Here is a 25,204-nt window from a genome sequence, read left to right as displayed (position 1 = left end):
GGATTTGCATAAAAATTCTTATTACTTGAGGAGGCAGGAGAAATAAGCAAAAATGAGAAGTCAGCTTTGGATTTTGTGACTCAACTCTTTAATTTTCTCCTGCAGGCCTGGCAATCACAATCCCATGCTATTATGTTTCCCTCCAAATTTAGTAGAAACCTCCAGAATATGTAAATGAGATTTCTCCCTCTGAAAAGTGGACATGATGTTTTGAAATTTAACCACAAAGATGGCATAAATGAGAATTTGATACAAATGCCCGTTTCCACACTGAGATTCCCAAGAAGTTGCCTCTTATCCATTCAGAATGCAGAACTACACAAGAATTCCACGTTCCTTAATCGACATGTGTTTTTGTTTGTCTGTATTTCGTGTTTCTTATTGGTTTCCTAAGAAACATGTGAGAACACCGAACGATGCATGTGTCACTTGTTCTAACGCTTTCACGTTTTTTGCATTTCTTTCTTTTAAAGCACAAGACTCTGCTGACATTATTTTCCTTATTGATGGATCAAACAACACCGGAAGTGTCCATTTCGCAGTCATTCGAGACTTCCTAATAAATCTCCTTGAGAGACTCTCAATTGGAGCCCAGCAGATCCGAGTGGGGGTGGTCCAGTATAGCGATGAGCCCAGAACCATGTTCTCCTTGGACACCTACTCCTCCAAGGCTCAGGTTCTGGATGCAGTGAAGGCCCTTGGGTTCACTGGTGGGGAGCTGGCCAACATTGGCCTGGCCCTTGACTTTGTGGTGGGGAACCACTTCACCAAGGCAGGTGGCAGCCGAGTGGAGGAAGGGGTCCCTCAGGTACTGGTCCTTATAAGTGCTGGACCCTCTAGTGACGAGATCCGAGACGGGGTGGTAGCACTGAAGCAGGCTAGCGTGTTCTCGTTTGGCCTCGGAGCCCAGGCCGCCTCCAGGGCAGAGCTGCAACACATAGCTACCGATGACAACCTGGTGTTTACTGTCCCGGAATTCCGTAGCTTTGGGGACCTCCAGGAGCAATTACTGCCGTACATTGTTGGCGTGGCCCAAAGGCACATTGTGCTGCAACCGCCAACCATTGTCACTCAAGGTACGTATGCTCTTCTGGCCCTCTGTGCGGGAGTGGGGTGTGTTGTGTGTCGTTGGTAGAAGTAAGGTGGGCACCAGTGATTCCCCGCAGGAGAGCCTGTAAGTACCCGTGTCCAGTCCTGCCGTGAGGAGCTGGTCCAGGATGTGACGTTTGGGAAAGCTAACCCTCCACGAGCAAGTGGGAAGAGCTTCCTAGAGTAGGAGTCACTGCCAAGTGTGCTTTTCAGGCCGACTCTGCTTGAGAGGTTCTGAAAGCTCATTGTCTCTCTGCTCACAATCTGGTCATCCTAACGTTGGCTACCAGGGCTCATTGACTGAGAAAGCTACTCCAGGGTAGCGGCCTTGACCTGAGTCCATGTTAGAAGTGTGTGCACAGATAGTCTTTTTCCACAAAGCAGCAAAGGAGCACCGTGTCCCTGGAAGGCCTTCTGTGCCAGGGCATTGAGAAGCACACGTGCAAAGGTAAGGGACATCCCAGTGTCCGTGCCGTGGAGTATTTATGAACCATTTTCCCCTGTGCTTATCGAGATCGTGATATCAATAAGCAAATGGAAGGCCCTTGGTGAAACAGCCATCTGGAGTCGTTCTAAACACAAAATCCAAGTTAAGGAATGTACGTTTAGCCACCACGGGAGACATGGGGCCTCAGGGACGCAGGTTTCAGCCCCTTCCAGACTGGATCGACCTCAGCAAACCGGGACCCGTGGGCCCCAGTGGCTTCTAGAAACACCCACTCCCTGTCCAGTGTCACCCCAAGCCAGGAGGCTCTCGGAGGACGAGTCTTTGGGTAAAAGTCCTTGCTGTCCCTTCCTGGCAGCGCCTCAGCGGAAGGCGGGCTGAAGGGAAGCACGGTGGTGATAGCCTCTCTGGGGGAGTCACGTCTCCACAGCGCTCGGTGGTCAACTTGGTGAGCGAAGGCCACAGGCTGAGGCTGCAAAACGACAGTTGTGGTAAAGCACTGCTTAACCCTGTGTCACTGGGGCACAGGTAGGTTTTCCTTGGTAAAGGAGTGATGGTCATTTTCAAATGAAGCTTGTGGGGAGCAGGAAGGAAAGGAGGGGAAGAGGGGAGAGTGTGCAGGCAGAAGCATCAGGCAGCGCGGCCCCTTCCCAGGACCCCGGGATCAGCGGGGCTGGAGTTGGAAGCCACTGGCGGGGGAGAACCCGAAATGTGGGGTGCGCGTGAGGTGGTCAGGGCTGAGCGGCATTGGGTTCAGAGGAGCAGCCTGAGAGGAGAAGGGCTTTGGAGCGGGCGTGGCTGCAGGAGAGGGGGCCCCGGGACCAGCCGCCAGCAATTAGGACTGTGCGGCTGAGCGAGGCAGGAGCCGTGGGGGCCTCGTCACCTCGGGGGGATGCAGGAGTGGGTGCAGGCCCAGGGAGGGTGCGTGCCCAGGGAGGAGAAGCTAACCTGATCCAGAAGCCAGGAAGCCAAGCAGGGTGAAGGCCAGGGTCATCCATCCAGCGAGTCTGCACGGAGAGTGTGTCCTCCTGTGTCCTGGAGAGTGTAGGTCAGTGTCCTGGGAGAGATGGCAGTGTGGGCAAGAAGGGCTGGCAGGAGAGCCGGTGAGGGCGGGGACAGGCAGGCAAGGAGGCCGTAGACCCGAGAGCTTGCACGGTGTGTGCAGCGTCAGTGGGCTGCGAGGGAGGAGGCTGGCAGAGGTGGGTGTGTGCGAGGTCAGAGGTGGTGTGATCTGTGCTCACCACAGGCCAGTGGCCCTAGAAGCAGGTGCTGGGTGGACAAGAGGGCACACTGTGTTGGAAGTATTGGGGTGTTCAGGTGACCGGTGTCCCCGAGTCACTGAGGGTGGTAAGGGTAGTGCAGATGGGAAGGAAGGGTGTGTGGCAGGAAGCGTCAGGAGGGCTGTCTGGAGACAGTAGCCTGGGAGAGCAAGCACACTCACCCCCTCTCCTGGGCTCAGTTTCGGGGGTGAGGGCCGAACGGTATCCAGCAGCGTAGCAGACTCATTAACAGGACCTTCAAGTGCACCTTCCAGAGAGGCAAGAGACCCGCAGAATCGTGCAGAAGAGAAAAGACTCCCTGTTGGAGGTGGCATTTCAGGTCAGGCAGAAGGAGATACTGAGGCATCCATGATGTGGCCTCCAATGGGGCTGCTGCAAGAATCACATGGTTTCTAGGGCGGGGCCGAGGAAGTCACAGGAGACCATCCAACCGATGACCAAGCTGGACGAACTCCCTGATCCTGTGGAGGCCGGGGGCTGGTGTCAGAGCTGGGAGGCTGAGGCAGGAGTCCAGTCGTCTGGTGTTTCTGGTGCTTCTTGCCTGGCTAAGCACGGTCTCCGTGTTTGGTTATGAGTTCCCAGAACTTCAGACACAAGGCAAACGTGAATGGCCTCTTGCTAATGGAAGGGGACTTGGGTACAGAATCGAGAGGCCCTGGGTGCATCTGAGTTCATGGAGCCAATTCCCCGCTCCTCTAGGTTCCATGTCTGCCACATCTGGACATCTGTCCCTCCCACTGTGGAAAAAGATGTTCACATTTGTACCACACTTAAAATGAGGGCGAAACTTAGCTCCACCCCGTGCGTTTGCCACTGCTGTTACCCATGAAGAAAGCATAATGGCCTGGGGCCACTCACGCAGGCCAGACGCTTCCCAGGCAATGGCTGTGTGAATATTTGTCTTTATCTGCTGTATGTGACCTACACGGTAACTGCATGTGATAACAGTTGTGGGGCCTCATATGTCCACGGCACCCCATGGTACAGGGCGTGAGAACTCCACCAGACATCTACCCATCCAGGTTTCTCTGCAAAGATATTTTAAAACAAAATCAGAGGTGCAGCTCAGACAGCTAGCAAGTTCCGAGCTGCAGGGAAAAACGCGGGCCCTGAATGACTGCTCATGACCATGACCAGGACAGTGGGAAAGGTGAAAGGTTGTTCTGCACTTGCTGTTCTGCCAGTGGGTAGCTGAGTAACTGCCTAGAGACATGGTCGTCCAAAGCGTCCCCCTTCTTGGTGCGCATGAGGTGTGGCTGTCCTAAATCCATTCCTTGAGGCCAGCCATTCTGACTCAGGCCATCATGGCCCCAGCCACAGGTCCATACAGCCAGGAATGAGCTGTGTTTAACAAATTCACTACCTTCATCTCAAACCATCTCTCCTCTGTTGGGTGTTACCAAATCCACCTGCCATACAAGCCGTCTGATGGAATAGAGTAACAGGGCCCCTTTTTCGAACACCCCTGTTGAGTCCACCGATGGCACCCTTACAAGTCTTGGATAGCCAGCAGGCTCCTGGCTTGGTCCCTGAGGTCTGATATGGTTTTGGCTTCTTCCAGTGGGGCGGGTTGCATTCCTTTTGAGACAGCAGCTGGATGGAAGGTCGCAGGCAAGGATCATGTGTTTTGCTTTGTGGGTGGTCTTTAAGTTACCATAGTCTTAAGATGCCACTCAGACCTTTACACCCAGGTCTTTCAAGTGAAAATTTCTGTGGCACTTGCTGGCTTTGATGTTGATTTCCCTGTTTAGGTTTTATGATGACAAGTCAAAAAAGAAGACTTGAAATGCAGAGCTGGAGAAATTGGGGAGATTTATTCTCACAGAGCTGTCACGCCTGGCAGTGTGTGATTTTGATTGAGATCATGATGCAAAGGGCTCTCTGAGCAGACCAAGTTGTTTCCTCAAGCTCTGGCTTCGTTCTGGCCAAGTTTTATGTTATGGCAGAAAAGAACTGACTACCCTTTTTGTGAGAGAAAGCTAAGCAGGGGGTTACTAACCCTAAATTTGTTTTTGTGTAATTATTATGTAAAATGTATTAGGAGTAGGCAGGGTGGGAAGGGAGTCAGTCTGCCACCCCATAGGGAAGGAAGCTAACGTGTCTGACACGTGTGTGGTGACAAATTCCTCCTGAGGCGACCCCTGACATCACAGTGGCCAGAGCAAATGAGTGTCCTATGAGAGTGGAGCTGCTTTGTAGAGTCATTGTTAGTGTGTGTGGTGAGGCCCTTGTACTCATCTCTCCATGTTGCTACCTACAGTCATCGAGGTCAACAAGAGGGACATAGTCTTCCTGCTGGACGGCTCTTCCAAGCTGGGCCCGGCCAACTTCAATGCTATCCGAGACTTCATTGCCAAGGTCCTCCAGAGGCTGGAAATAGGACAGGATCTCATCCAGGTGACGGTGGCTCAGTATGCAGACACGGTGAGGCCTGAGTTCTACTTCAACAGCTACCCCAGCAAGAGGGACGCCATCGCGGCCGTGCGGAGAATGAAGCCCCTGGAGGGCTCAGGCCTGTACACGGGCTCCGCGCTGGACTTCGTTCGCAACAACCTGTTCATCAGCTCCACGGGCTACCGGGCCGCCGAGGGGGTTCCTAAGCTCCTGGTGCTGATCACAGGTGGTAAGTCCCTAGATGAGATCAGCCAGCCCGCCCAGGAGCTGAAGAGAAGCGGCATCATGGCCTTCGCCATTGGGAACAAGGCTGCCGATCAGGCGGAGCTGGAAGAGATCGCCTTCGATTCCTCCCTGGTGTTCAACCCCGCCGAGTTCCGGGCGGCCTCTCTGCAAAGCGTGCTGCCCGGCCTGCTGGCGCCTCTGCGAACCCTCTCTGGGACCACTGAAGGTATGGAGGCCATGGCTCAGACACGTAGAGGGTGGCCGGGGCAAAACCTTTGAGAGAAGTACAATGGCGTGGTGTTGATGCTTAGCCAAGAGAAGCCTGTTCAGTGGTGAAGACACCTGTAGCAAACGAGGTTCATTGCACTTCAGGCTTCCTTCTCCTCTGGTCGAGGACTGTGGCATTAAAAATGGCATAAAATGAACTATAGGACCAGGGCCACCTTGCTGTGTGGCTTCTGGCCAAGGAGGTCATGTCCCAGGTCTCTTCCCTGGTCAGGGCCCAGTGTTCTTCTCTTTCTACTGGTGACCCCTGTCCAACCTCCTGTCCCTGTCCACTGAGAGGGAGCCCGGGTCCTTCCCTTCCTGACTGACAGTGCTTCTGAACAGACCCAGCCTGACCCTCATGGGAGGCAGAGGCCTGGGCTTTTAACCGCTCTCTCCTCTCACTTCTAAGGACTCCCTTCAATGGGAAAGCGTGCTGAGTGGGTGGGTCCTCAGATCCATCATTGAATATGATCATCAGTGGGATCATTTCTAAAGACAACGTAAAGGCCTCTGAGCGCATGAACTGGACATAGCAGTTCTCTGATCTTAATCAAGAGAAGAGGAACATCTAGAAACCCAGCTTTCCACTCCCTCTTTCCACTGCAGGGGTGCTCAGAGCATGGCCCCTGCTGCATGGGACCTGCTTCTCCTTCAGACTCTCCAGCTCCAGAAGTCCTAAACGCCTCTCTCTTCCATCTTCCTAACACTCTGATCTGCTCCTTGATAGCCAAAGTTTGGCTTAATGAACATGGGCTAAATTATTTTAAATTAGAGAGAGGCATGGGGGAAATGGGAAGTACAGTTTTTAAAGGTACATGCTAAGTCTGTTGGGGAAAAGTAATCATCTCTCAGCATCCATGAGGGCTGGTTCCAGAAAGCCCTGCAGATACCAAAATGCTCAGATGTAAAATGTGCAGTGTTGGCATCAACCTACCCAGTACTCCTGTGTACTTGTTGTCTCTGGGGTACTTACAGCACCACATGCAATGTCAATGCTGTGTAAACAGCTGTTCTACTTTATCAATCAAAAAAATAACGACAAGAAAAAAATCCATACATGTTAGTACAGACTTAATTTTTCAAATATTTTTTATCTGAGGTTGGTTGAATCCACAGATGTGGGACTCACAAATATGGTGGGTCTACGGTGCTCTCATTTAAGAATTAGGTTTCTAATTCATCATGTGTATAACCTCAACCAAATGTTTTCCTGCTTGCCCATGATCCTGTCATTTTCTGTGGAGGAACTGCCTGGGGCAGTAGGCTGGATTGCTGTCCAATGCCACTGTGACTACCTGGCAGGAGAGGAGCTCAGGAGGGGAGCTCAGGGGAGAATGATGAATGGGAGTTCCCAGGAAGACAGCTGGATGAGAAAGGCCTTGCTTCGATAGTTTGCCAGTCCTAGGAACCATGTTCTCAGGTTAACGTGAGCTCACTGCTCCTGAGCCATCCACGGGTGCTCCCGGTAAGAGCACAGAGCTGAGCCCGAGGACCCAGGCCTGCACACTTACGATGAACCCCTCAGAGGCCAGCCTCCTCGTAGAACTCATTCCAGGGAAGGGACGTTCTGTTTCTGGGATTCTGATGATCTTGTTGGTTGCAAACCTTCTAACTCTGGCACTGTGTCTCTGTGAGTCCACTTGGTTTCATACATTTGGCTATCAGTATGCCTCACCAACCCGGGTCTCCGCTAGAGGGAAGTACGCAGCCGCCTGAGGTCTTCTCCGAGAGGGGCCTGCTTGCCACGCTGATGTCCTCTGTGTGCTGAACGTTGGCATGTGTGCCGCACGGCGGGCACACATGGGGAACCTTCACGTTGTGTGTGTCTCACTTTGTTTTCTGTGCTTCACTACAGTTCACGTAAACAAAAGGGATCTCATCTTCCTTTTGGATGGATCAGTCAACGTTGGAAAATCCAATTTCCCTTATGTGCGCGACTTTGTCATGAACCTAGTTAACAGCCTTGATGTTGGAAGCGACAATATTCGCGTTGGTGTAGTGCAATTTAGTGACACTCCCGTAACCGAGTTCTCGCTAGACACATACCAGACCAAGTCAGATTTGCTCGCTCGCCTGGGGCAGCTGCAGCTCAAGGGGGGCTCCGGCCTGAACACGGGCTCAGCCCTGAGCTATGTCCATGCCAACCACTTCACCGAGGCTGGCGGCAGCCGGATCCGTGAACACGTGCCTCAGCTCCTGCTCCTGCTCACGGCCGGGCAGTCTGATGACTCTTACTTGCAAGCTGCTAACGCCCTGGCGCGCGCAGGCGTCTTGACCTTTTGTGTGGGGGTCAGCCAGGCGAATAAGGCCCAGCTTGAGCACATTGCTTTTAACCCCAGCCTGGTGTACCTCATGGACGATTTCAGCTCCCTGCCAGCTTTGCCTCAGCAGCTGATTCAGCCCCTAACCACATATGTTAGCGGAGGTGTGGAGGAAGTCCCCCTTGCGCAGCCAGGTAAACCCCTCCCGCCCGCGGGGCCCCTCCCTCCTCACACACCTCCCTGGCCGAAGGTCATGGCCAATCTGAACTCAGAGACTCATGAGCTCTAGAAAGACACTGGCTCCCTTTGGTTGAAATGTTTCGAGGGGGTTTAGGACACTGTACCAGCAAGTTTAAGGAGGTTCATTAATGAAGGAAGGTCTGGAGCATTTGGCCTCTGCTCCATCCATGTTGTCTCAGCCTTAATTCAGAAGCACCTCCTCCAAATGCCTAGGAAGATTCTGGACCGAAAATCCAGGTGGAAGACTGGGAGAGAGGGCGGCAGGGAGGGAGGGGAGAGAGAGAAAAGAGAGAGAGACCTTATATGAGCATAGGGTATGCCTTGACATTTAAAAATGGAAATTGTCTTCTTTATATGGTATCTTTGTGTTAAGACTCTGTTAGATCCAGAAAGTCACCCATGCATCCTGATGCACTAGAATGGTTCCCAAAGGAAATCCGCATCACTGTTATTATTGCAAATGATCACAGCAGTGAGACTGCACACACCCGATCCACCAGCCTGCTGACTTCGCAGAGCTGGGTGCAAGACCAAACCACTGGAGACCCATTCTAAGCAGGGCCAAGGACGGTTTGAACTGGAAACAGTACCTCCGTGATGTGGCCTGGCCTCCCATGGGCTGCCATCCATGTTTCTTGAGGCCCAGGATGGCTTGGACAGCAATGGCAGAGACCTGACCCACCCAGGAATGACCAGCACTATTTGGCTACTAATTATCCCATAACCTCAAAGGCACTGAAGAGACAATCCAGTCAGACCAGGTCGTGGCCACCCAGTTACCTGTGCCGGTGACACAGTCGCAGCCCGTCACAGGTCAAGTTTAAACAAAAGTACCGCGAGGACCACCTTTGCCATAGTTTTATCTGTAACACTGTGCAATGGCTCTGTTCTCCGTGGTGGTTCCAATGCAGAAGAGGGGCTTCTCAGTGGCTTTGCAGAGGACGCCATGTGGGTTAAGCAGACCAACCTAGTTTTTTTCTTTTGGGAATGTGCACCTCTTTGAAATAGCGCGTTTCCTGCCAAGTGGTGCAGGTGCTCTTCTCCCGCTGGTACAGTGACCCTTGGGGGAGGTTCCTGGGCCCACAGTCACAAGCTGGTGGTGTGGGACTGAGGCTGCTGGGTGCCACCAGGATTGCTTTCCTCACTGCATCCTGATCTGCTTCCCTTGCAGAGAGCAAGCGGGACATTCTGTTCCTCTTCGACGGCTCAGCCAACCTCGTGGGCCAGTTCCCTGCTGTCCGTGACTTTCTGTACAAGATCATTGATGAGCTTGATGTGAAGCCCGAGGGGACCCGGGTGGCAGTGGCCCAGTACAGCGATGACGTCAGGGTGGAGTCCCGCTTCGATGAGCATCCGAATAAGCCGGACATCCTGAACCTCGTGAAGAGGATGAAGATCAAGACAGGCAAAGCCCTCAACCTGGGCTACGCCCTGGACTATGCACAGAGGCACATCTTTGTCAAGTCTGCGGGCAGCCGCATCGAGGACGGGGTGCTGCAGTTCCTCGTGCTGCTGGTTGCTGGGCGGTCCTCAGATGCTGTGGATGGACCAGCAAATAACCTGAAGCAGAGCGGGGTGGTGCCGTTCATCTTCCAGGCCAAGAACGCAGACCCTGCTGAGCTGGAGCGCATTGTGCCGTCCCCTGCCTTCATCCTGGTCGCCGAGTCCCTGCCCAAGATAGGAGATCTCCAGCCGCAGATTGTCAATCTCTTGAAATCTGTGCAAAATGGAGCACCAGCACCAGGTAGGGCGGAGCAGTGGGGGTTGCTTCTGCAGCTGGCTTCTTCAGGACCCGGCTCAGGGTCTGCAGATAGCCTGAAGCCCTCCTGGGGCCACTGGAAAATGGGAAACCACGGGTGGTCTCTGCAGGGGCCAAAGAATATGAGTCTTCTTTCCACACTTTACTCTTTTTGCTGTTCTGCAGGGCAAAACAAGAGAATGCAGGTGATTATTTTCAAGGGCATTAGAATATCTCATAGTAAGATGCATTATAAAGATTATAGTTAATACGCTCCCTTCTTAAAAAGTTTTTTATATATGCATAATACAAGCCACAGAACATGATTATATCAGAGCTAAATCAGTCTTCGTCTTCATGCTCCTCCAACGCCTGTGTCTAATTCCTTCACCATTCTAATCCCTTTGCTACTTCATTCAAAATTAAAGGCATTGGAAGAGGCAGATAAATTCCCCCAGTAAAGCCTGCATTCAAATTTTCAATTGCTGATTTACAGTACCTTGACTTTACTTTTAACCACTTTTCATTTGGTGATCAAAATGCAGCTAGAAAGAGTAATTAATTGCAAACGTAGCCTTTTGGTTAAAAACTGAGCTTCTAAAGCATACGCACTGGCAGTCGGGTCCTGCCCATGGCTGGTTTGGATGTTCACTGACTCCTGGGCTGCGTTTCATCCCCTGATCCACTTGTGACTGGGGCCGACCACCTGCCTTCCCATCTGCACGTGCTCTGATGATATGGCCCTGAGATCCTGATCCTGTGTTCCTCCTCTGCATGCACCCGATCTTTTCCTTGAGTGCACCTTTGAAAGTTAGCAGCTCAGTTCCCATTGAGAAGTTCTCAGGCGGAAGGGCTCTCCGTGGTGGTGCGTCTGTCTCTCATTATTGACACAACAAATCAGCTTATGTTTAGTGGCTCCTGATAAAATGAATTCATCATCTGACAATTTGGGGGTCAGGAATTGGAAACCAGCATCCCTGGGCTGAGCCAAGGAATGCAGGTGTTCGTTCCCTCTGGGGTTCTTGGAGGCCACCTTACCTTCTCCCGCTGCCCGAGGCCACTGCATTCCCTGGCCCGTGGCTGTGGCTGCATCCTGGATGCTGGTGGGGTGGCATCTTCCCTTCTCTCTGACCTCTGCTCCCATCCTTACCTCCCTAGCTCTGACCCTCTTCATTGGCTCTGTGAATGAAGGATTCATCTGGGGATGAATGGCGCGGAGTCCACCTGGATAATCCAGGAGACGGCCCCCCGTCCTCCACTTAGTCGGCCAAGGCCTTATCCCCAGCTCAGGGCTCTGGAATCGGCTCTCCCTGGGGCCACAGTGCAGTGCCACATGGGTATAAGGCTGCCGCTCTCAAGTCCCTGGTGAGCCACCAGATGTCTCTCTCCCAGTTTCAGGCGAAAAGGACGTGGTGTTTCTGCTCGACAGCTCTGAGGGTGTCCGGAGTGGCTTTGCCCTGCTGAAGGACTTCGTGCAGAGAGTGGTGGAGAGCCTGGACGTGGGCCCCGACCGCGTCCGAGTGGCCCTGGTGCAGTACAGTGACCGCACCAGGCCCGAGTTCTACCTGAATTCCTACATGGACCAGCAGAGCGTCATCAGTGCCATCCGCAGGCTGACCCTCTTGGGTGGGCCGGTCCCCAACACTGGGGCCGCCCTGGACTTTGTCCTGAGGAACGTCCTGATCAGCTCTGCGGGGAGCAGGATGGAAGAAGGCGTGCCCCAGTTACTGATCGTGCTCACGGCCGAGCGGTCTGGCGACGACGTGAGGGGCCCCTCGGTGGTCCTGAAGAGGGGCGGCGCGGTGCCCATTGGCATCGGCATTGGCAATGCCGACATCTCGGAGATGCAGACCATCTCCTTCATCCCAGACTTCGCCGTGGCCATCCGCACCTTCCGGGAGCTGGGTACTGTCCAGCAGGTCATCTCCGAGAGGGTGACCCAGCTGAGCCGCGAGGAGCTGAGCAGATTGCAGCCAATTTTCCCACCCCCGATAAGCACAGGTAAGAGGGCCCTTGTTCCTTGAAATCATCTGGATCTGTGCTTAGACTGTAGGCCTCGGGGTACTTTCAATCTTTTTTCTGCCACCGCATAGAGTGACAGCTAGAGTTACCCAAAGAATGAGAAGCCATGTGCCTTTTCTGGCCTCATTGGAGAAGCCAAGACTCATGTTTTTGACCAAAATAAAAGTCTGTAGGAGCACGCACACCTGGCTGAGGTTCAGACTCCCTAATCTGCAGGAAGCCCCTGTGCAGCGGTCTGAAGGGGTTGTCTGGTAACGCCAGCTCAGCCTTAGTTCTGCACGGTCCCCAGGGGGCTGAGCAGCAGCCTGCTGCCATTAGGAGCCAGTCTGGTCACAGGCACTCTGCAGTCAAGTGTGGGCAGAGCCTCTGATATATTGGACTCTCCATGCCAAGGTGCAAAGATTAGTTTTGAATTTGCTTGAAGCTGAGAAGTGCCCGGAGTGGTGGGAAGGCCTGCTGCTCCCGTGACCACGGGTGTTCTCTCTCTCCCTCCCCAGACCTGCTACCACAGGCCTGAGAATGGCAAAAGCCCAGTGGCTGAGAGGAAGGAGACTAAGACGAAGCCACCCTCCACACAGGCTCTCCCGGCCCTCGGGCAGGGGTGGTCACAGGGCTGAGGGAGGCGGAGTGTCCCTATGGGCAGAGTGTCCTGAAGGAAAGGTGGGGTGAGAAAGGGAAAGGGAAGCCGGAGGCAGGCTGCCTGGCCCTGTGGTAAGGAGGGAGGGAAGCGGGCGGTGGAGCCCCGGGCTCGGCTTCTCTAGGACAGAGCAGGGGAACGCGGGCTTCCACGTGATCTGAAGTGGTTGTGGTAGGACGAATTTGGGCAACAGTGGGTCAGAGTGAGAGTTTCCTCTCCGAGGGGCGAGCCTTTGTGCATCTCCGGCACAGTAGGGGATGCACATTTCCAGACCTTGCCTGCAGGAGCTTCTGTCATGCCCCTCCAGGCCCCGGCGCTGGTGAGGATGTGCTTTGGAAGCGTGTGTGTTCAGCTTCTTACTGGAGGAGGTGGAGCTTCTGCAGCCATTGATTCCTGGCCTGTTCACCCTCCCGTGCCTCAGAATGGCTCTCTCCCACTCCTTTCTTCCTATCCTGTTTCTTCCCCACCTCTCCTTCCTCGGCTTGCTCTCAGCTGGTGGTCCTGAATCCCATTGCACCAAGAAAATACAAGTAAATCCAAGAGAATTTCCAGGCGCTCCCCTGACTCTCTGCTGGTGATGGTGCAGTGGGGTCCTGTGTCTGGGATGCCCGTTCTGTCTCTGTGGCCCTTTCTCCTCCCCTGTTCAGAGCATCATCTGCAGTTCTCCTTCTCTCTCCTGCGCCACCCCTGTGCCACCACAGGGGACGAGTCCCCTCATGGTAACTCTGCATTGCTCTTCCTTCTCTCTGAAACACTCTCTCAATGCCCCTTTTTCCCCTCCAGATGCACCGGACATCTCCCCTCACCCCCTGACCTCCCCCGTCTGTTGCTCACCCTCACCTTCCACAGGAAGTGCCTCCAGCTGGTGAAGCCGGGTGCCCACTCTGGCGCCATCTTACCCAGTCTGTGAGAAGCACCTGCCACAGTTGAGACTCCCTCCTTCCTGAAGCGCCACCCTCACTTGGTGTGGACAGCTCCTTGGGCCTCACTCTTCCTCATCCTTGCCGGCTCCTCCTCTTCCCTCTCCTGTGTAGACACTGCAGTGCACAGGACTTGCTCTTAGGCTGATATTTCAATCTGCTTCATTCATGCTAAAGATGGCGTTTGGTTCACAGGAGCTGGGAGCAAGAAGGACGTGGTCTTTCTCATTGATGGGTCCCAAAGCGCTGGCCCCGAGTTCCAGCACATCCGCGCCCTCATTGAGAGGCTGGTGGACTACCTGGACGTGGGCTTCGACACCACGCGGGTGGCTGTCATCCAGTTCAGCGATGACCCCAAGGTGGAGTTCCTGCTGAATGCGCACGCCAGCAAGGACGAAGTGCAGAACGCGGTGAGGCGGCTGCGGCCCAAGGGCGGGAGGCAGGTCAACGTCGGGAGCGCGCTGGAGTACGTGTCCAGGAACATCTTCAAGAGGCCGCTGGGGAGCCGCATCGAGGAGGGTGTGCCACAGTTCCTGGTCCTCGTCTCCTCGGGCAAGTCCGACGATGAGGTGGACGACGCGGCCGTGGAGCTCAAGCAGTTTGGAGTGGCCCCCTTCGCCATCGCCAGGAGCGCAGACCAGGAGGAGCTGGTGAAGATCTCCCTGAGCCCCGAGTACGTCTTCTCGGTGAGCACCTTCCGCGAGCTGCCCAGCCTGGAGCAGAAGCTGCTGACACCCCTCACCACCCTGACCTCCGAGCAGATCCAGCAGATCCTGGCCAGTACCCGCTATCCTCCCCCAGGTAGGACTGGAGGGGAGCGGCTTTCCCTCCAGGGGTTTCTGACGTGAGAAGGAGCAGGCTCCAAGGCCGGGCTACGGTGACAGGTTCATTTACGATAAAGGGTGCTCCCTGGCCTTTACGCCACCAGCCAGAGGCCCCCAGGACGGCCAGCCACTGAACAGGTTGACCGTCGCTTCATGCCCCACGGGAGGATGGGCGCCTCAGTAAGAGGGTGTCGCAGGGTGTTTGGGGTTTGAGTGGTGCCAGGCCATTTTGTGGAAGGCTTAAGAAGCAGAACTTTGGTGTGGATGGGGTGTGGCCCAGCAGCGGAGGGAATTCTGCAGGTTTGGTCTTAGGAAGACAGGGTGAAGCTGGAAAAGCAGCAGGTCACCTTTGTGGTTTGGACAGTGCCCTTAGTTTTGTCTGCATTCACAAATGATCATAGCTGTCTAATTTCTGTCTTGCCCATGGTGATCAGAGGGGCCTTGTCTGATGCTGAGGCTCTGTGGATTCATTTGTGCCTGGCACAGGGGCCCCCAGGTTGAGTGTGCTGGGCCTGCTTCCCTGCCTGAGGGCTGTTCTCTTTCCCAGTAAGTGGTTCAGGGGCACAATCAGCTCAGGTTTCACGTGCAGTTCTTCCATGATGGATAAGACAAAGCCAGGGGGACATTTGTCAAGTGGCAACATATTAGTTTACTTAAATGGCATCTGAGAAACATCTAGATTCTAATAGGAAAATGTGCCTCATCTTTCCCAAGATATTTGGTTAATTTTATACCAGTCAAGTTTTCCTAATCCAAAATGCTTGGGACTAGTAGTATTTCCAATTTTGAATTCATTTGGGTTTTGGGATACTTGCATACACATCACAGGACACCTTGAGAATGGGACCCAAATCTAAACAAAATTCATTTATGTCTCATATATACCTTATGCACATAGTCCGAAACTAATTTTATACCGTTAAAAAATAACTTTGTGCATGAAACAAGATTTCAGTGTGGAATTTTCTACTGTGTCAAAAAAACTCTTTTTCAAAAAGTTTTAGATTGGAGCATTTTGGATCTCTGATTTTCGGAGGTGTTCAATTAGGGGTGTTCAATCCAACTCGCATAAAAAGTGGAGCAATAATAGTGAAAAGTAAAGACTTTGTATAAATCCTAGAGATACATGGTCAAAAGAGATATGAGGACATACCTGTTGGTGGGGGGTGATAATGTGACTGGCCTCACAGGGACCCGTCCCCAGGGCTGGGCCACGGCCATGCAGGCTGGGGTCCAGGAGGAGCTGCCGCCGGGGCTGAGGCTGGGAGCTGCGTTCTCAGGGCCCTGGAGCCTTCACTGTCTCTCTCCTCCACAAGGATGTCGCCTGGGGATCAGCCGGGGAGCTCGGCTCTAGATTCTGTAGATCATGCTAGTCCAGGTTCCTTTCCAAACGCTGCTGACATTTTTAACCCAGACCACACAGCCGAATGAGGAGGTTTGGGGGAGCTTCAAGTATTTTAAGAAGTGGAATTTTTCTGGGAGGACAGCCACCTCTCTCTGGTTAACGTGAGAGGCAGCGGGGTGCTGGGTGGGGCCCGCGGCCCGTGTCCCTGTAAGGCGCAGGCAGCCGCAGAGCCGCGGCCGCCCCGCTGAGCCCCTCTCTCCCGTGCCCACAGCCGTGGAGAGCGACGCGGCCGACATCGTCTTCCTGATCGACAGCTCCGACGGCGTCAGGACCGATGGCCTGGCGCACATCCGGGATTTCGTTACCAGGCTCGTTCAGAGGCTCAACATCGGCCCCAGCAAAGTGAGGGTCGGGGTGGTGCAGTTCAGCAACGAGGTCTTCCCCGAGTTCTACCTCAAGACCTACAAGTCGCAGGCGCCCGTGCTCGACGCTGTCCGGCGCCTGCGGCTCAGGGGCGGCTCCCCGCTGAACACCGGCAAGGCCCTGGAGTTTGTGGCCAGGAACCTCTTCGTCAAGTCTGCCGGCAGCCGGATAGAGGACGGCGTGCCCCAGCACCTGGTCCTGTTTCTGGGTGGAAATTCTCAGGACGACGTTTCCAGGTTCGCCAAGGTCATCAGTTCCTCAGGGATCGTGAGCTTGGGAATTGGAGACCGGAACGTCGACAGGACAGAGCTGCAGGCGGTCGCCAGCAACCCCCAGCTGGTCTTCCCGGTGCGGGAGTTCCGAGATCTTCCCAACATCGAAGTGAGGGTCATGAACTCCTTCGGGCCCTCTGGGGCCACGCCTGCGCCCCCAGGAGTGGACATCGTTCCTCCTTCAAGGCCAGGTATGAATGAGCTGTATGGCCCTCCACTACAGAGTGGGCGTCCATGCTTTTTAATTAAGAATAATAAGCGTTATTTGTAGTAATTTTCTTTCAGGGTCATTTCTGCAGGTAATATTAAACCTAGAAAAAAATGTCAGAAACATTTTTGGGGGAAACATATTCCCCAAAGCACATGGTCACTGACCTTCTGTCACTCCCAAGGTCAAAGGCAGCCCACCAAAGCCTCTGTAAAGGTGCACTGAGGGTGATTCCCACTCACAGGCCCTCAGGAGAGACAGTGCCTCTGGAGTCAGACACTCCATGCCCCACTGGCCGTGGCTTTGAAATTAGCTCCTTCCCAGAGATGGGACGCTCACCACAGTGAAGGTGAGGCTCCTTCCTTGGCCTTCAGAAATGTCCACCAGCATCTTCTTCCTCACGCTCCTGGCCCTGACCTGTGGGGCTGCCAAGAGCAAATTGGAGCAAATGCCTCCACCACCCGCCCCTTTCCTTGCCCCTCCTCTGGCGAACAGACATTGGGATCCCTGGAGCAGGAGCAGGACTGGGCTCCTAGAGGGATCTGCATTCCATTTGCCTCCCTCACTGCCCGCCTCGGGCTGGCTGTGCCACATCCACATCTCTCACACCGTCTTCAGCTTCCTGTCCTCTTCAGTCCAGTCTCTACTGCTTGATCAGACCTGGCAATTTCCCCCAGGAGCCACTGATCCCAGCAGACTCCCACGGAGCCCTCCAAAATGGATGGATAGACCCCAGCATCCTCCGAAGGTGTATGGGGTCTGCTTTCCACGTTCCAGTCTGTCTCTCTCAGCCCTCCCTTGCCCTGCCCCTCACACCTCTCCCCCAATTCCTGACAGACACTACGTTTACTTTTGACCAGAAATAGATGGTTTAATGGCATTTACTAAACATCTGAGAACAGGCCGCTGAGTGCAGGTCCCTGTGGAATCCCTGGCACAGTGCCATCGTGCATGGAGTAACGAGGACATGGTTTTGCCGAGTGTTCATGGCTCCTCTCCCCTCTGTTCAGATGATCTGTCAATTATCTTCTTGGTTTTAGCACAATGTCTGGGCTGGAACCAGGGAACCATGAATGGAGTGAAGGCTGTCACATGAATGAATTGAACATCTTGTTTTGATTGACGTTTCATGCATTTGTTCTGGGTACTGAGACCCAATCTCTGCTCATGTTCGTTGTGACCCCTGCAGAGAAGAAGAAAGCAGACATTGTGTTCCTGCTGGACGGGTCCATCAATTTCAGGAGGGACAGCTTCCAGGAGGTGCTCCGGTTTGTGTCTGAAATCGTGGACACGGTGTACGAAGAAGGGGACTCCATCCAGGTGGGGCTGGTCCAGTACAACTCCGACCCCACGGACGAATTCTTCCTGAAGGACTTTTCCACCAAGAGGCAGATCATCGACGCCATCAACAAGGTGGTCTACAAAGGGGGCAGGCACGCCAACACCAGGGTGGGCATCGAGCACCTGAGGCTGAATCACTTTGTGCCTGAGGCAGGCAGCCGCCTGGATCAGAGGGTCCCTCAGATCGCCTTTGTGATCACCGGCGGGAAGTCAGTGGAGGATGCTCAGGACGTGAGCCTGGCGCTCACCCAGAAAGGCGTCAAAGTGTTTGCGGTTGGCGTGAGGAACATCGACTCGGAGGAGGTGGGGAAAATCGCGTCCAACAGTGCCACAGCCTTCCGCGTGGGCAATGTCCAGGAGCTGTCGGAACTGAGCGAGCAGGTGCTAGAAACTCTGCACGATGCAATGCACGAAACCTTATGTCCTGGTGTGACTGAGGTCTCCAAAGGTAACCCCCCGTCCATATTTGTCCCCCTGTGTGTCTGTATCCAACCCTGTCCCGCTGACATTTGCAGGGTTTAGCTATCTGGATTACCTGGATCCCAGTGCTGGCTATGGATGGATTCCTTAGGCATTTGGTAGCTCTGGGTGTTCACTCACCTTTTCTCCTATTATTTAAATTCCACAAATATTTCAGATGTATTCATCCTTGTTTTTGATTATAGGATTATTGGATCAATTGTTTTAAGATCAGTGGATTTACTTTCTGAAGTACTTATAGTTAAGTGCACAAACTTGGTGTACAAACACCAGCTGTATATTATCACACCACAATTGACACCTTCAGAAGAGTGAACCTCTATGAAGGGCCCGCAGCTTGGCTTCCTCACGGCCACTCTTTTTCCCTGTGCGAGGCAGCTCTCATTGCTTCTCAGAGCTCTTAGATAGAAGAGCTCACTTTGCACCTGAGCCAGCGCCTGGTTCCCTGGGTGTGCCTGTTGTAGGTGTAAGTACAATTCTTCTCAGCAGGCTCAACTTAGAGCTAACTCTGCATCTCTCCTCTTCAGCCTGTAATCTGGACGTGATTCTGGGGTTTGATGGATCAAGAGATCAGAATGTATTTGTGGCTCAGAAGGGCCTCGAGTCCAAGGTGGACATCATCTTGAACAGAATCAGCCAGATGCAAAGGATCAGCTGCAGTGGCGGACAGCTGCCCACTGTGCGGGTGTCGGTGGTGGCCAACACCCCCTCGGGGCCCGTGGAGGCCTTTGAATTCAGCGAGTACCAGCCGGATCTGTTGGAGAAATTTCGCAACATGCGCAGCCAGCACCCCTACGTCCTTACCGCCGACACGCTGAAGGTCTACCAGAACAAGTTCCGGCAGGCCTCGCCCAACAGCGTGAAGGTGAGCGGCCCGGTCACTCCCTGTGCAGCCCGTGGAGTCTTTCCCTGGCACCTGCAGCCTGCCCCTGGTTATTCCCACCTCACACTCCGTGGGACTGGGTTCCTCGTGCCCAGGGGAAGTGGTTCTTCACTGATTGGCTGTCATAATTTCACGTCGTATTTTTCTAGCTTTACTTAATCTCTAAAAACAGCATCCTTGCTCCCAGTAATGACGCTCGAGTAAGTTGGATTTGTGACTCATTCATGTTTAATGATGGTCCTACCTATTAAGTAAGGCACGCTCTCGGCTTGTGTTTCTGTGCGTGTGCGTACGTGTACTTACGTACATGGGTATGTGATGTGCACACACTATTCATTTGTCAGGGCTCTCACAACAAAGCACTGCAGGCTGGGTGGCTTAAGTAGCAGAAATGTATCTTCTCTCAGTGCCGGAGGCTGAAGTCTGACCTGGGGTGTCGGCAGAGCGGATTTTCTCTGAGGCCAGCTGCTGTATGGTGCACTTGGCCTCCCTCTGTGCACATGCGTGCTAAGCTCCAAAGGACATGAGATTAGATTAGAGGCCATCTGTGACCTCACTTAGCTTCGTTGCCCCTTACCTCTTCCCAAGCATAGCCACATTCTGGGTGCTGGGGTTTTGAGGGTAGCACAGTTCAACCCAGGACAGATAGACAGACAGACAGACAGACACACACACACACACACCCCATTTCTAGAAACCACATCTCAGAAATATGAGATAAGAATGAGATGAGCTGATCTATTTTTGTTATTAATCGTGTCTTAAAAAATATACCAGACGCTGAACTATACCCATTTATTTCCGTCCTCTTATTGTACAACATCCTAGATCAGAGCTCCCGATTTCCTCAACTGTAAGATGAGGGGTTTGATCCAGGCAAGTCCCTCTCAGGCCCCTTCTCTGGTCTGTGAGTTTCCTGCTTGGGTGGGCCTGACTCCCCTCTGGTTTGCAGGTGGTCATTCACTTTACCGACGGCGTGGACGGAGACCTGGCCGACCTGCACAGAGCTTCCGAGGCACTCCGGCAAGAAGGTAGATTCAGAGGCTTCCTAACTGTGAGAAGACAGCCCAGGCGAGGCAGGGCTGGCTACTCTGCAGGGAGAAAGCTCTCGGGTGGTGGTCCTCTGGGGCTGGCCGCTTCCGTTGGAGGACCCTTCCCCAGCATCTTCGCCTTTCGTTGCCAGCCAGGGCCTGTGGGAGGAGGCTGACAAAGATTCCTTCCGAGCCAGGGACAGCTCTGTTACCAAGCCCTGACACAGGTGCTCAGGCTCTGAGGTCCACGCAGGTGGCAGGACACCTGGAATGCTGGTGCCTTTGCAAAAGGACCAAGTATTGAGTTGTCTGCCTCCGTTCTGGGAGCTAGAAAGGCATGTGCGCTCCAAAGAACTCTCAGCTCAAAGCACTGCAAGATTTAAGTTAAAACACACCTAAATAATGAAAGATAAGTTCTTGGCGGAGGTAAGGGGCGGCTGAGCAGGCTTGCCTGTCATCAGAGGCTCACTGCTTCGGAATCGGCAGCACTGACCTGCAAGGCAGCGGCCGCGCGGGCTTCGTGAGCTTACTTCCTGAGCTCTGAGATGAGGTTGCTGCTACCTGATCCGGGAGGATGTCTGGGTCCCCGCATAGTGCACGCCTGTTCAGCAGGGCGGGGTGGAGAACCTGTGTGACCATCCTTCATGGATGCCACTTCCTGTCTTGAAAGTAAAAAGTGTAGCTAATAACGAATTGGAAACAGTAACTCAGAGGAAGCCAGAACTTCAGTATTCCAACTCCTCAGAGCAGCCAATCAGCTTGATGAAGCATGTTAAAGCCAAATTCATGCTGAATTTGATTTTGGAAAAAAGCCAGGTGAAAGGCGTGGCCAGCTTGACAGGCCCGGGTGACCGCGTTCCGTGTCTTCCCTCCAGGAGTCCATGCCCTGATCCTGGTGGGCCTTGAGCGAGTAGCCAACCTGGAGCAGCTGACGCAGCTGGAGTTCGGGCGGGGGGTTCATGTACGACAGGCCCCTGCGGCTTAACCTCCTGGATTTAGATTATGAACTGGCTGAGCAGCTCGTGAGTTTTATTCTAAGGTCTTTACAAGCAAACTCCATTAGGTACTGTGATCTTTGGCATCTCAAGACAACGAAGTCAGTTCTGGCCTGGGGAGTGGGGACAGGGTCTGGGTGGATGAGGGAACTCATTCAGTTCGCTTGGGACCTTGTTGCCTAATGTGTGAATCCTCGAAGGACCTAGCATGGAGCCGCAGCAGCCGGCAGGTGGGTCTGAGGCATGCTGATGTTGCGAGCTCAGTTCTCTGTGCTCCTGAGCTGTGGCTTTTTTTTCTTTCTCTCTTTCTTTCTCTCTCTCTTTCTTTCTTTCTTTCTTTTCTTTCTTTCTTTCTTTCTTTCTTTCTTTCCTTCCTTCCTTCCCTCCCTCCCTCCCTCCCTCCCTCCCTCCCTCCCTCCTTTCTTTCTTTCTTTCTTTCTTTCTTTCTTTCTTTCTTTCTTTCTTTCTTTCTTTCTTTCCTCCCTCCCTCCCTCCCTCCCTCCCTCCCTTCCTTCTTTCTTTCTTTTTTCTTTTCTTTTTTTTTTTTTTGGTTTGGTCAGGGTTTGAACCCAAGGGCACTTAACCACTGAGCTACATCCTCAGCCCTTTTTTGCTTTTTACTTTGAGACAGGGTCTCACTAGGTTGTTTACAGCCTCATGAAGTTGGCGAGGCTGACTTTGAACCTGAGATCCTCCTGCTTCAGCCTCCCAAGCCGTGGGATTCCAGGCGTGCACCACTGTGCCTGGCGAGCAGTAGCCTCTTACAATGACTGTTCATTCATAAGATTGCTGGGAAGGCCACACCTTGCAGCTGACCTGCCCAGGACAGGCAGCAGTGACCACAGTGTCTGAGAGTTTACATGATGAAAACAAGATGTCGCCTGAAAAGAAAGACCGAGGCCACTCAGGGTGGAGAAGAGCTTTATTGCCTTCTCCTCTGGTTTCCTTGGTAAAAATGAAGGAACCCTGTGAGGCTTCCTCTTCACTGAGCCCGGCCTCTACCCAGTTGCCTCTTGGGCTTGGGGGACGTGGGAGAGTTGGGCCTGAGTGGTGAATTGTGGTTCTTTGGTGGTGGCAGTAGAGAAGTAAGTGGCTGGGACCAACCCACTCTGCCCCCTCCTTCCCTCCTATCTTCTTCTGGGCCTGGAATTAGAATTTTTTACTGGGTGGAAGGAAGTTGAGTCAGTTGACGAATCTGGGACAGGGGAGAAAGTGAAAGCACTAGCTCTTTGCAAGAAAATGCGTGCGGTCACCACTGGCTCAGCAGATGGAAATGTATCTGGGTCGTGCCCGTTGCCTCCCAAGGTCAGCAGTGGGTGGAAAGCAGTGTCAGGGTGCGAGGGGGTGTTTGAGGCCCTGGTGACTGGTGTTCAGTTATGGCCTTTGTGGCCCCATGGCTGGAACCCCTGTGTCTGCCCCACCCCACAGCTGCTCCAGGGTCCCCTCTGGGCTGGTACCATTTCCCTGACCGACGACGGCTCTGCAGAAGCCATACCATGTCTCTGTTTTGGCTCCACCTTCCATCCTGGCCAGCTGCAGTTGTTGGTTAGGTTTTGCATTGGACTTTAAACAGGAGGTAGTTACACTTGAAATTTGAAACGCGGATGTCTGTGTTGGAAACTTTTAGAAATGTGGCCACTTGGGAGACATAGTGGATGAGTGCTACCTTCCTGTGTGGCTCTTGTTTCTCCCTTTGGTGACTCCCTCCCCGTGTCCTCAGCCAGGCCTGTCTTTGAGGGGCTGCCCCCTTGGTGACAGTGTCTCACACTGGGAAGCCCACATGCGTCAGAGTTGATCTTTATCAGCATACTTATGATTCTTCAGCTAGACATTTCTTGATATTTGAACTCCCGTGTTCTTTGCTTTGGCAGGATAACATTGCTGAGAAAGCTTGCTGTGGAGTTCCCTGCAAATGCTCCGGAGAAAGGGGAGACCGAGGGCCCATTGGCAGCATTGGACCAAAGGTGCGGTAGCTGTTTTGAGCCCCCCCTTAGACTTGAGCCTACCTCTGCCTCGAAGCCTGCCATGACTCTAGCTGGGTGACCTCGCTGGTACTGCGGCCTGGAGGTGGGCATTGCCTGGGGTCCCGCTGGAGGAGGTGGAGTGAGGTCCACACATCTGCCAGTCTCCTCTTCCACGGGATGAGGGAATCTGTTTTGAAGACTGGTTCTTCATTTCCTAAACTAATATTGACACCACGGCATTGCTGCCTGGTGGCCTCCCTGTGCCGGACAGCTGGGTTCTTAGCGTGGCTTCTAGGAGGGATGCCAGCAGACTTCCTTGGTAAAGGAAGTATTAACGTCTAGGCGACACCTGAAGCCCTGCTAGATTTAGCTCTGCTGGGCCAAGTGAAGGGGCTCCCAGGGAGGAAGGGACTGAGCCAGGGAACCCCTGTGCTCTGTTTCAGGGTATTGCCGGAGAAGACGGCTACCGGGGTTATCCTGGCGATGAGGGCGGACCGGTAAGTGAAAGCTGCCCTGTTCCTTGAGCTCTCATTTCCTGTCCCTTCTGTGATGTACTGAATTGTGCGCATCATCCGTGTGGCTGCTGATGACTTTATGAGAAAAATCATCTTCCGACATCCTTACCAGCTTTCCTCAGATTCGTGCACTGTGGAAAACAGGGCCACAATCTGAGTGTGACAAAAGTGGGTGAGGGGTGTGGGGCCATGCTTCATCTAAGGAGACGGGAGGCCACCAGGGTCTATTAAGCTAAGACGAGCGAGCAGGGCACCAGGCAGGGCTGTGGTCACCCCCTGTGGGACTGTGGTCACTCCCTGTGGGAACGTCTCCTTGACGTGTTCTGATTCCCTTCTCAGTATCTGGGGACCTGTGGAGGGTGGAAGAGCCTTTAGGGGCAGGGCCTGGAACAGACACGGGCCTGGGAGGTTGTGGGACCCTATACAAGGTGCAGCCCTGGGACAGGAGACACGGGGTCCTGGGGAGTGGGTGGGTTCTTCAGGGCCCCACCCAGGATGCTGGGTGTCAGGGCTGGCCTGGCCCCACCGGACAGCTGGGAACCAAGACCTTGCAGACGATAGGCCAGATGACAGATCCTCTGTGAGGGTCCAGCACCCTCACCTGGGCCACCCAGGGGTCAACAGTGCCCCGGGCACTGTGACCCTCCCACAGCCTGCTCCCTCCAGGGCAGCTACAGGTCCTGCTAGGCCTGGTGCTGGGTGCCAAGCTCCTCCTGTCTCCCACACTGGGTCAGCGTCCTCACAGGGGAGTCTCCCCCTGCCTCTCCCTTTGCAGGGCTGGGCAGACAGGAGGGGGCTCAGCTTGCCTGACTCTCCTTTTTCACAACAGGGCGAGCGAGGTCCACCCGGCGTGAACGGCACCCAAGGCTTCCAGGGCTGCCCGGGCCAGAGAGGAGTAAAGGTACAGTGTGGGGTCAGGTCGGCGCTCACAGGTGACGCACGTGCACACCAGGCTTCTCCATTCTCGGTGTCTAGCAGCTGGGGCCTCATCAGGAGGCAGCCCGACGGGTGGGTCAGGAGCTTGGAGCTGGCCCCGGCTGGAAGGGAGCCTGGGAATGGAGGAGTCGTTTCCTCTGGAAACACGAGCAGTCAGGAGACAGTCATGAGGGTGGCGGGAGGCTGGGGCCAGGTGGCCTCGTGCCCTGGGCCTGGGAGGGGCCAGGGAGCCAGGGATCAGCTGCTGGCTCTGCTGGAGTTTCTCCTCTGTGCTGAAGTTGGAGGCAGGTGCTGAGGGGAGGCCCACCGCCCCACAGTCTCAGAGCTGGGCTTTGCCTTGCGAGCTCCTTCGCCTGCCAGGGAGCCAAACCCACCAGGGTCGGCCTCAGGCAAATCAGTTCATGGCTCCCCTCGTGATGGAGAGAGGCAGCCAAAGCAGCAAAGCTCTATGAACTTTCAGAGGCTGGGG

General features: G+C 54.0%; 1 protein-coding gene across 1 annotated transcript in view; it reads left to right on the top strand.

The window, feature by feature from the left end:
- The window catches only part of Col6a3 (collagen type VI alpha 3 chain), an 80,813-nt gene that overhangs the window by 25,755 nt on the left and 29,854 nt on the right, over window positions 1-25,204 (top strand). The window contains 15 exon segments of the mRNA XM_047544329.1: window positions 474-1,076; window positions 5,075-5,659; window positions 7,556-8,155; window positions 9,373-9,945; window positions 11,332-11,940; window positions 13,714-14,319; window positions 15,959-16,573; window positions 17,780-18,379; window positions 18,939-19,276; window positions 20,247-20,325; window positions 21,201-21,277; window positions 21,279-21,347; window positions 23,192-23,284; window positions 23,728-23,781; window positions 24,629-24,700. Of these exon segments, the coding sequence (XP_047400285.1) occupies window positions 474-1,076; window positions 5,075-5,659; window positions 7,556-8,155; window positions 9,373-9,945; window positions 11,332-11,940; window positions 13,714-14,319; window positions 15,959-16,573; window positions 17,780-18,379; window positions 18,939-19,276; window positions 20,247-20,325; window positions 21,201-21,277; window positions 21,279-21,347; window positions 23,192-23,284; window positions 23,728-23,781; window positions 24,629-24,700 (5,573 nt within the window).

This window comes from Sciurus carolinensis, chromosome 3 (genome assembly GCF_902686445.1).
Source record: "Sciurus carolinensis chromosome 3, mSciCar1.2, whole genome shotgun sequence".
NCBI lineage: Eukaryota > Metazoa > Chordata > Mammalia > Rodentia > Sciuridae > Sciurus > Sciurus carolinensis.
Note: the sequence above shows the minus strand (reverse complement) of the source record. Positions and strands in the feature narration are given on the sequence as shown.